Genomic DNA, 12,177 nt, shown 5'->3' with positions numbered 1-12,177 from the left:
GTGCGAAATTTTGCGCAAGCCCATTTTTTTGCGCATGTTTTGGTAGAGCATGTCCTCCAGATGTGGCTGAATCGGGGTACCTTGGATCTATAGCACACATGGATTTATTAACTGTGCACTTTTCCTTTACACCAAAAATTTTGCCGCAAGAGCTGTTTTATTTGCGCAAATATAAACCATCTTGGACTTAACGTAGCAAGATGCTCTAAATCATCGATTCTATTTTCCAAAGAGTGGATTTAGGAGATTACTATATTTACCTGCAATTTATGAAGCTCATTGCGCTTGAGTGATAAATTTAGCTCTTCTGCACATAATTTAGAATTCGGGAAAAGGGGTAAACTGCTTCTACCATACACAAATAATGATACATGTCCCCCAATGTCCTAAAAAAGTAACATGGAGCCACCCCCACCTGGTGTCCAAAGGAGCAGCTAACTGTGGCACAGGTAAAGAGTAGTACAGAACATGTAATACCTCCCTGTACTATAGGAGGTGCTACCAGACACCAGTCAGTGCATGTACTTCAGTAACACAGGACAGATCTGGACTGTCTGTAGCATTGTATGTTGAATCTGGTTTCAAGTTACAATGGACCAGAAAAGACCATCGTATGTGGGGAAAATATTGTAACCTGAGGCCATTGTAAGTTGAGGGATCACTGTACTGTGGGTGTAATGTGGAAACTTCTGATGTCGGCAGGGAACCAGCAGGTAGCCACACGTCAGGACAGGCTTCCATTAAGATTGGGTGACTATGTGGTGAATGCTCCTGTTGGATCCCTCCAGAATGGGAAAACCCAATAATGGTGTGTGCTCATTACCTGTAAAGAATAGTTTTAGCAGAAACTGCTGGTATAGTGACTGAAAAATTTTAGCAGTAGAGAAGTTCTGGTTAATTTCCGGTAGTGCTGGGCGGTATGGCCAAATATGTGTATTGCGGTATTTTTGTAACTTATGGCGGTTCCACAGTATATAACTTAAAATTATTAGCCCAGCGCTGCGCTGTCCCCATCGGGGTAAATACTCACATGTCACCTGCAAGCGCTGCCCTCCTCGTCCTCCTGTTTGTTGCGGCCGCCGGCGCTGACACTCTATGCTGTATCCCTATGCCCGGGCTGCAAAAGGTAAACAAAAATAAACGAACGCATGTTCCGACGTCGGCCTTATGCTGGGGACGTGAACGTCGGAGAGCCGTCAGCTTATCACCGGCCGCACCGATGTTCCGCCTCGGCCAGTGATAGGCTGAGCCCACTGTCATGTAAGAAGCTCTGGCCGGCTTCTTACATGACAGTGCGCTCAACCTATCACTGGCCGAGGCGGGGAAGGTGAGATAAAGTTTATTTTGTTTACCTTTTGCAGCCCGGGCATAGGGATAAAGTATGGAGCAGTGGTCTTCAACCTCCGGAACTCCAGATGTTGCAAAACTACAACTCCCAGCATGCCCGGACAGCCAACGGCTGTCCGGGCATGCTGGGAGTTGTAGTTTTGCAACATCTGGAGGTTGAAGACCACTGGTATTGAGTGTCAGTCCTGGCGGCCGCAACAAACAGGAGGACGAGGAGGGCAGCGCTTGTGGGTGACGTGAGTAGTACCCCGATGGAAACAGTGCAGTTCTGGGCTAATAATTGGGGGAGGGGGGGGGCAGAACAGCGCTCGCGGATCACATATGATTAGTCCCCCAATGTGGGGACAGCTCGCTGCGGCTGATAATTCATTCATTCCCGAGGGGGAGGGGCCAAACCGGTATTTCGGTATGGGTTAAAATTCATATCGTGCAGCACAAAAATCTTGGTATTCCGTATGAACCGGTATACCGCCCAGCACTAATTTCCGGTCTATTTAAATCAGGCTTCATTGTATTAGAAAAATCTGATAGCTCTATACGTACAGTACATGATTTACAACAAGGTGCACACAGACCTATATGTGAGTGTAGAGGCCGCAGTGCTGTTTACGTGTCTGGGCTGAGGATTCCTGTGTGTCTGTGTTTTGTGACCAGACAATAATACATGGAAAATCCCTGACCTTTGCTCAAGGACTCTGTTAGGCTGCATTCACTCCACATTCTTGCCATACAGTTCCCTTATCAGGTTTTTGATGAAAAACGGATTCCTCAAAACCTGACTAAACTGTATCAAAATGTGTGTACAAATTTAAACCTGTATACGGTTTAAAAAATGTCTGGTTGCATCCGTTTTTTTTTTGTTTTTTTTTTTGTTTTAGTTTTTTTAAAGAGAAAATGTATGCGTTTTTAACTTTTCATTCCATTATGAATAAAGTTTCACTTGTTTGATTTAAATTTCAAGAAAAAAACTGAGCACAGTCAAAAACTGTATGGTGCAAACCCGATGGAACCGTACGCACGTATGGTCCTCTACAGTTCCCATTGACTCCCATGTTTAAAAAAAAAATAAAAACGGACCAAAAACCGTGGTAGGCTGCGGTTTTGATTACTGGGAAAAAATGGACAAAGCCGTACAAGAAGCAAAACAGACACAACCAGATGCATCTTTTGGCATACGGTTTTCAATGGAGAGTCGAGGTATACGATTTTCAATACGGTTCCGTACGGTTTTCACATTGAAAACGTATACGGGAACTGTATTGCAAAAACGTGGTGTGAATGCCGCCTTACACTGTGTTGTGTTTTCTCACTGGTCACTTTTTGTTAAACCCATCTGGAATGTGGATAATCCAGTTTCTCCTCAGCGTGCCCCAGGTCTCGCCTGCTGCACGTTGTGCTGGTCTCCGTGGGCCCCGGGTGTTGTTATTGCCAGTAATGGGAGACTATACCTATTTACTGCTGTGTCTCTTGCTGTTCTGTGCTGTGTCTGCTGACATCTTATATAACATAGAAGTATTACTGCCAGGCATACTGTACAGTCACATAACTCATATCTTCTTATCTGACGTGCACAATGTGGGGGAGGGGATGGGATACTTCTCACTCGTGGCACCTTTTTGCCATGCTGCTGCATAAAAACTTGGGGGGGAAATATATATATATATTTTTTTATACAATATTTCATTTACCTAAACTATAATTGTAAAGGTTGTCTTTTTATTTGATTTTCTTCGAGTTGCCAGGCTAACTAAAAGTAAATAAATAAAATTGTGCTCACCGGCCATATTGTACCATGGCTGCTGTTCTGACAGCGCAAAGTCTCTGCAACTCCGCATTTCAGTTTTTATTTTTTCTACATGGAAGTTTATGTATAATGGAAATGGCTCAGGTATTCAAAGTGTACACACAGAAGAAAACAGGTACAGCACTCACCGCAAGGCTGCTGTGACTCTACTCCTTCGACGGACGATCCGGTGTGTGGCTTGTTGCAGAGCGCTCAGAGGTGACTGCGGACAAATTTTCACTTTGCCGGCAGTCTCCCCTGAGCACTCTGCAACAAGCCACACACCGGATCGTCCGTCGAAGGAGTAGAGTCACAGCAGCCTTGTGGTGAGTGCGGGTACCTGTTTTCTTCTGTGTGCACACTTTGATTATGACTATGGGCTTTCTGGTTCCCAGCAGGCACCAGGACCTTGGTCTCCCGCAGTGACAGATGAGTGACCCATAGGTCCTAGACCACTAAAGTGCCATCTTCAGCCTTGTTTAGTTGTATTCATTGAATGTATACACCTAAGGGACGTCCTATGATGTATACCTCCGATAAACCCTGCATCCAATCCTTTTACACCAGAAGGCCTTAATGGCTCTCAATAGCTACAATTTGTAGGCTTATTTATAAAAATAACTGTTTCCACATGTCACTTGCTGCTATGAAGTGGCTGTGGACAGAATCAGTCTCCTTCCCCAACTGGCAGCTGACAGTACAATCCATTTTGTACTTTCAACACCTTTTGTTGAACAAACAATATTATTCATAGGCTAACCCCATTTTAATCCAGTGTCCTGACTAGGTAACCACAGGGGTACTCCGGTGGAAAACGTTATTTTTTTTAATTTTTTTTTTATGAACTGGTGCAAGAAAGGTAAACAAATTTGTAAATTACTTCTATTTAAAAGTGCTCTTTGCTGACACCTCTGTCCGTGTCAGGAACTGTCCAGAGCAGCATAGGTTTGCTGTGGGGATTTTCTCCTTCTCTGGACAGTTCCTGATATGGGCATCAGGTGTCAGCAGAGAACACTGTGGAGAAGACAAAAAAGAAATTAAAAAATAATAGAATTTCCTTTGTAGCATACAGCTGCTTATAAGTACTGGAAAGACACATAATTTTTAATAGAAGTAATTTACAAATCATTTTAACTTTCTGGCACCAGTTTATTTAAATAAAAAGTTTTCCACTGGAGTACCCCTTTAAGATTCGGGCCCCTGCTTTTAGTGCTAAAAGCAGTCCTGATAGACTGGTAATGCTGTCTCAGCCAATCACAGGTTAATGGTAAACATAGCTATAATTCCACTCTTTGGTTAAAGGGGCTCTACCTCCTCACCTAGTGCAGTGTTGCCCAACTAGGGTTGCTCCAGCTGTTGCAAAACTACAACTCCCAGCATGCCCGGATAGCTGTTGGCTGTCCGGACATGCTGGGAGTTATAGTTTTACAACAGCTGGAGGCATCTGGAAACACTGACATAATGTAAGCAGAGCTTGGAGCAGTCATGTGCACTTCATGTACCACAGTACCAACACTATTCATATTTGTTTTAGTTGCCCAATACAATGTGTCTTAATCCCCTTCACCCATGCACATTCAGTTCTGACATTCACCAGGTTAAAGCAGGGCTGGATAAATCCCAGGAAAAGTGGAGGCCTAGAAATTTTCTGCTGTAAACTGTTTTTCCATTAATTGGATACCTTTATTGCTTGACTACTAAATATACATAGCATTTTAGCACTACTTTGCAGATTCCCTGTGCCCTGAATTAGGGCTGGGCGGTATACCGGTTCATACCAAATACTGAAATTTTTGTCCTGCACGATATTCAATTTTCCCTATACCGGTTTGGCTCCTCCCCCTCGGGAATGAATGAATTAACAGCTATGGGAGCTTAAAAAATAAATAAAAAAAAGTGTAAAAATAAATAAATGGGATTTAACCCCTTTGTTGATAAAAGTTTGAATCACCGCCCTATTCCCATGAAAATTTTTTTAAAGTTAACAAGAATAAACGTGGTATCGCTGAGTGCGTAAATGTTCGAACTGTAAAAATATAATGTTAATTAAATGCACGGATAATGGCGTATACGTAAAAAATACCAAAGTCCGGAGTTACCTATTTATGGCCACTTTGTATTCATTAAAAAAATGTATAAAAAGCGATTAAAGTCCCATCAAAACAAAAATGGTACCGATAAAAGCTACAGATCACGGTGCAATAAATGAGCCCTAACACATCCCCATATACTGAAAAATAAGTTATAGAGGTCAGAAGAACATACAAAAAGTTTTAGAATTTTTTTTAAAGTAGTAAAACAAAATGAATCCTATATTAGTTGAGTATCATTTTCATCATGGGGACTAGAGATGAGCGAACTTCCAGTAATTCGATTCGTCACAAACTTCTCGGCTCGGTGTTTGTGCACGTTATCCTGCATTAATTAGTTCAGCTTTCAGGTGCTCCGGTGGGCTGGAAAAGGTGGATACGGTCCTAGGAGAGAGTCTCCAGCTTTCAGGTGCTCCGGTGGGCTGAACTAATTTATGCAGGCTAAAGTCATCAACTGCCGAGCTGAGAAGTTCGTGACGAATCGAATTACTGGAAGTTCGCTCATCTCTAGTGGGGACCTACAGAATAAAGATAAGGTCATTGTTTCTGAAAAGTGCACTGCAAAGAAACGGAAGCCCCCAAAAGTTACAAAATGGCATTTTTTGTTAATTTTGCCCTAAAAGATCGCTGGGGACCCCGGGGATCGCCGCAGCAGCACCCCGCTATCATTACTGCGCAGAGCGAGATCGCTCTGCGCGTAATGACGGGCAATACAGAGGCCGGAGCATCGTTGCATCACAGCTCCGCCCCTCGTGACGTCACGGCCCACTCCCAGTCAATACAAGTCTATGGGAGGGGGCGTGGCGGTCATCACGCCCCCTGCCATAGACTTGCATTAAGGGGAGGGGCCGTGATATCATGAGGGGCGGAGCCATGACGTCACTCTGCTCCGGCACCTGTATCGCCCGTCATTACGCACAGAGCGAACTCGCTCAGTGCAGTAATGATAGCGGGGTGCCGCAACGGCGATCCCCGGGGTCCCCAGCAGCGGGACCCCGGCGATCTGACCTCTTATCCCCTATCCTTTAAGGGGGTAATCTCAAAATTAAAAGGCAGTGATGTCCCAATTTTAAATTATTATTTTTTTTCTTTCTAAATGGGCACTGTCAGATATAAAAACTTTTTATATGTTTTAAAGTATGCAAAACCAATATGTTTTGCAATTTCTTTCATAAATAAATTCAGTATTTCATACTGAAAAAGCCGGTCAAAAAACTGCCTCCTGGGATACATACCAGCCCGGCTGTGTCCGCTCATCATCACCTATGTCATGGACCCACTTCATGATTGACAGGTCTGCAGATCTAAAGCTGCTGTGATCGGCTCCCTCACTGTCTGTGTTTACTTCAGTCTCCTCATGTGAGGAGAAGGGGGGAGGGGCGGGAGTACACTGCTGCCTGTGAGCAGATGATAAAAGAAGCTGGTGACTGAAGATGGGGACTGAATGGAGGATTTTTTTTTTTGTTTAAAAAGTGTGTGTGTGTGTGTGTATATATATATATATATATATATATATATATATATATATATATATATATGTGTATAAATCTGTTGTCTAGGTAATGTGCATGTATAAATGAAGTCAATGTGTATCTAATAGAGGGGGACTACAGTCATATGCCCCCAGCTTTTGCAAAACTACAACTCCCAGCATGCCTGCACAGCCAAATGGTGTGTGCATGCTGGGAGTTGTAGTTTTGCAACAGTAGGAGGAACACAGCCTGCAGCAACACTGCTGTAAATCTGAGTTTTACCAATCATATGCCTCCAGCTGTTGGAAAACTACAACTCAAAGGCATGCTGGGAGCTGTAGTTTTGCAAAAGCTGTAAGCACACTGTGTGTGTGTGTGTGTGTATAGCATAAAACCAGAAAGGAAAGGGTTACAGATGCTCACTCCAGAAGCAGTAACTGAGGAGAGTGAGGGAGGGTGAGTGGTTATCACCTAAGGAGAAGGAAGGGACCGCCTCTCTGCTTCTGATCGACAACATTAAAGGGGTATTCCAGGAAATTATTATTATTATTATTATTATTATTATTATTATTATTATTATTTCTTTTTTTTTAATCAACTGGCTCCAGAAAGTTAGACTTGTAAATTACTTCTATTAAATCTTAATCCTTGTTTGTGTTTGCTAGCAAAATGCAGCCAGCAGGCGCAAGTGATTGACAGGGCGAGTCGCCAATGGCTCTTCACCCTGTCGAACTTTTCCACAGAGCTCCACATTTAACTGCAGGCACCTATTCAGGCGGCTTTTACAGTTTAATGCAATGCATGTGGATGCAGTTTCAGGACAAAGGGACATTTCCCCAAAAGCAGGAATGTTCCGCCGCATCCGGGACCTTTAGAAGCTATCTGACATTTGCACGAGTAGGAATACTTGTGGGCTTGTGAAAATTTCCAGTATTGGTAACAATAGCTAAACCAGGATCTGTAACGGGACATCCCTTTTAAAAGTCATTACCTATCCACAAGAAAGGAGCTAACTAGCTGATTATTGTGGGTCTGACGACTGGGACCCCCACTAATCTCTTGTTTCCTGACTAAATTGAAGCAACACTTCATGATCTGCCTCTACTCCATTTACTCCCAAAGAGTCTTCCGAAAATGGCCAAGTCCTGTACTGTGGGTAGGTGATGACTTTTAACCTTTAAGATTGTCCCTTTTAATTTTTCCATTGTCACTTTAGCCGCCAGCTGTAATTGAGGGGGATCATTCATCTCTACGTTAGTTGTATAAACCAGACACCTGAAAAGTGCTGAAGATTTAGGCTATGTTCACACAGCGACATTTCCGCAATTCTGCAGAGCTATTTCTGAAAAAACAGAAATTCTGTTGAAATTCTGCACAAATTCCAGCAGACTTCTGCAATTCTGTTCAGTAAGCTTTTCTGAACAGAATTGCATAATTCCGCAAAAACTTGTGCGGAATTCCTGTGTTATCAGAACACAGAATTCTACCTAAATTTAAGCCCCATGACTTAACGGGAATCTGCTGTGGAATTCTGCAAAATATAAGACTGGCGGCAGGTAAAAACCATTCAGCCCATCTTGTCTGCCCAATAGTGATTCCATCAGCTGTAACACTGCCAGCTTCTCACCAGCCCAACCTTTAGGCAGTGTTAATGTCTTGTGAACAACATATTCCTGTGCGCTTGTATCTTGCTGTATGGTAATTCCAGCTTCTAAAGCTTATTGTCATACATGATATTCACACACTTAAAACAGAGTTGGATATTAACACCTCAGAATTTTTGTCATGTTCCGTAAACCTTCAGGAGAAATAACGTCCTCTAGACGCTTCTTATAGCCTTTAATGAGGGTCTAGATTCTGGATGAAGAGATTTTGGACCATTCATCCTTGTAACACCTCTCCATCACAAAAATCTCCCTCCGAGGGAACAGCACCAGTCATGAGGTCCAGTTGTATGCAGGCTAAAAGGTCTTTTATTGCATCAGAGCATAAAAATGCGACGTTTCGGCTAGGGATCGACCGATTATCGGTATGGCCGATATTATCGGCCGATAATCACGATTTTGGGCATTATCGGTATCGGCAATTATCTTGCCGATAAGTCGATAATGCACCGCCCCCACCGCACCGCGACCGCCACCCCTTCGACCCGCCGCACCGCACCTCCGACCCACCGTGATGCTAGGCGGTATACCGGTATGGATTTTTTCCCATACCGCTATACCGGTCGGGCCCCTCCCCCACCCTCCGAGTGAATAAAAAAATTAAACTTACCCGTAATGGGGGTGGTCCAGGCCATCCTTCCTTCATGTAGTGTCCGGGGGCGTTCCGGGTGGAGGGTGGTCCGGTCTGGGCTTTCCTTCTTCTCCGGCGGGCCTCTTCTCCACTCCGGGCAGGCTCCGGCCTAGTATGCTGCATAGACGCCGCTACGCCGTGACGTCAGGTGCGTCGCTGCGCACGGGCGTCACTGCGCAGCGACGTCTATGCAGCGTACTAGGCCGGAGCCTGCCCGGAGTGGAGAAGAGGCCCGCCGGAGAAGGACAGCCCGGACCGGACCACCCTCCACCCGGAACGCCCCCGGACACTACAGGAACGATGGATGGATGGCCCGGAGCACCCTGGCAGGTAGGGGAGAGAAGCGGGTGGTGGCGGCGGCATATGGCCCCGCAAAAGCCACTGCAGATCATTGATTTAAAGCGCCCACTTTAAATCAATGATCTGCAGCGGTGTCGCAGGGGGTTAAATAGCCGATAACTTATACCGATATTTCGGTATAAGTTATCGGCTATCGGCCCTAACCTGCACCGATTATCGGTATTGGCCCTAAAAAACCGATATCGGTCGATCCCTAGTTTCGGCTAACAAGCCTTTTTCAAGCATGGATACTGTGCTGATTCTTCAAATTTTTTTTTTTTTTTTTTTTTTTTAAAGAGCCGAGGCAAGTGCTCTCTATCACCCGAAGTGCAATAAAAAGTGCACAAAGGATGCGGTCTATCGTTAAGCTCTTCTCCAACAGGAGAGGCCCCCCAACAAACCTTACCCTTCACCTCCGTGCCAATAGGCACCTGCAAGGATCCAGGTTCGATGCCCCTTTTCGCCGAAGCTACTAAGGGGCCACAAATGCACTTGGCTTCAACCTAGGCGTTAACCAAGGTATCAGCCAAGGAGCCGTATACTGATGGCATCTCGACTGAAGCCAAGATGCCCAGGGGTTGCAGGGAGGTGAGGAACCTAATGGCCACACACACCTCCCCTAGACCGCCAGGAGGGACACCCAGAAGGGCTACCACATCCTGACAAATCCTGTGTACAAACAAACATGTAAAAGTGGCACAGTGACATACAAAAAAAAAGTGGATGAGAGCAGATATACTGCCTGGTCTTCCGGCCGGATAGAAATTTTCCTGATCCTAGCCAGAAGGCCGGGATACCAAGGGAGAGTGCCAAAGGTGAAGAGTGTGTGGTGCAGTGCGTTCACTCAGTGAGTTTCGGCACCTCAGGGTCACCACTCTCTTCTATACTGGACTGTACCTGTCCATCACAGATAGTCAATGATATTCAGGTCTGGGGACTGGGATGGCAATTCATTGGACTTGTTCCTCTGCATAAATGCCAAAGTAGAGTTTGAGCAGTGTTTTTGGGTCGTTGTTTTGTTGAAATATCCAGCATTGGCGTAATTTCAACTTTGTGACTGATTCCTCTAAAGTTTTCTCAAATATCTGCTCATATAAAGTGCTACCCTCAACTTTACCAAGACTCCCAGTACCGGCACTGGCCACACTGCCCCGCAGCATCATGGAACCTCCACCAACTCTTACTGTGGGTAGCAAGTGTTTATCTTAGAACACTGTGTTCTTTTGATGCCATGCATAATGCCACTTGTTAAAACAAAGTTGGGATTATTTGTTCATATCAGTCCACAGCACCTTCTTTCAAAATAAAGCTGGCTTGTCAAAATGTGCTTTCTGCATACCCGCTGATCCAAACACCCAATTATTTATAAATAAAAATCATGGAAATTGTCAATTGTGCCTATACTTTTGTACGAAGAAGGCCCGCTTGCATAGCTTGGATTTGAGTAGCTGCACGTAATGATCCCCTGCCCTGTTCTAATTCAGTGTTCCAAAGGTCCTCCACTGTGCTTGTGTGTACAGGGAAGGCATAGCAAATTGGAAATCAAGAACAGAAATACAAATTAACCCTTCTATTCACACAACTTAACAGGAGTCGTTAGCACAAAATCAATGTTATTCACTTCTCCTGTTAATGACTTTAAAGGGATTTCATGAGTTTCATCCTGTCCGAACCATAACCAGCATGATTCGTATATCCATAGCTGTGTGAACATTCAAGATCTGGGCGTCAACCTCTTCTTACTGCCCCACTTGATTGATCTATTTCTGTAGACAAATAGATGTTATGGTTAATATGCCAGATCGGTAATGTTCACATGTCCTTATTCTAAGCCTCATAAAAAATCTGTGGTTTTATTTTTATTTTTCCTCTCCTTGAGAAGGAGGATGTTACTGCCAATAACGAAGATTTCTTTTAGGGAACCGGAGATGTCTGTGAAGATCCAGTAAATAGTAATCTCAGTTAAATTTGTACTTCATGGGGGCGATTTATCAAAACCTGTGCAGAGGAAAAGTTGCCCATAGTAACCAATCAGATCACTTCTTTCATTTTTAACAAGGCCTCTGTAAAATGAAAGAAGCGATCTGATTGGTTGCTATGGGCAACTTTCCCTCTCACTAGAACAGTCTATAAAGAACTGTGTTTCTCCTCTAAATCTGATTGTCAGAGTAAATTGACAGGTTGCTTTTCTTCTATAGGAGCTGCTTGCAGTCGGGGACATCTGTCGGTTTTTAGAAGACCTGGAACTCTTGAGGCTCCTGTAAGGAGGAAGATACCATTTAGAGCCTTTTCTGAGACAACTGTATATTTTGCCTCCAAAGACGGCGCCAGCAAAGATGGATCAGGGGATGGAAAGGTAGTATTTAAAAAGACATTGGGGGAGATTTTATCAAAACCTGTCCAGAGGAAAAGTTGCTGAGTTGCCCATAGCAACCAATCAGATCGCTTCTTTCATTTTTGAAAAGGCCTCTGAAAAATGAAAGAAGTGATCTGGTTGCTATGGGCAACTCAGCAACTTTTCCTCTGCACAGGTTTTGATAGATCTCCTCCCCCCCCATGGCTTCTAAGGGTACGTTCACACGTGCGGATTTTCGCAGCGGATTTAGCTGCGGATCCGCTGGTGAAGGCCCCGCTGTATGCTGGCTTTATATGTGCCTGCTGGTAGCGGCAATACGCCGCTTCGAGCAGACACAGTGCAGCGATGTGCGCAGCTTACTCGCACAGCGCGGCCGCTCTCCCTGCTCTGAGAGAGCTCCCGCGATGTGCGAGTATACTGCGACTATCACATCGCAGTGTGTCTGCTGGTAGCGGTGTATTGCCACTACGAGCAGGCACATGTAAAGCCAGCATA

The 12,177-nt window shown here is 44.6% G+C and overlaps 1 protein-coding gene across 2 annotated transcripts in view; it reads left to right on the top strand.

Annotated features, from left to right (window-relative positions):
- CLPX (caseinolytic mitochondrial matrix peptidase chaperone subunit X) overlaps window positions 1-12,177 on the top strand; it is a 41,042-nt gene that overhangs the window by 10,317 nt on the left and 18,548 nt on the right. For both annotated transcript variants that reach the window (XM_056571751.1, XM_056571753.1), the window contains exon 2: window positions 11,525-11,682. In XM_056571751.1, coding sequence (XP_056427726.1) covers window positions 11,525-11,682 — 158 coding nt within the window. The remainder of the gene's footprint in view (window positions 1-11,524; window positions 11,683-12,177) is intronic.

Source organism: Hyla sarda, chromosome 4 (genome assembly GCF_029499605.1).
Source record: "Hyla sarda isolate aHylSar1 chromosome 4, aHylSar1.hap1, whole genome shotgun sequence".
NCBI lineage: Eukaryota > Metazoa > Chordata > Amphibia > Anura > Hylidae > Hyla > Hyla sarda.
Note: the sequence above shows the minus strand (reverse complement) of the source record. Positions and strands in the feature narration are given on the sequence as shown.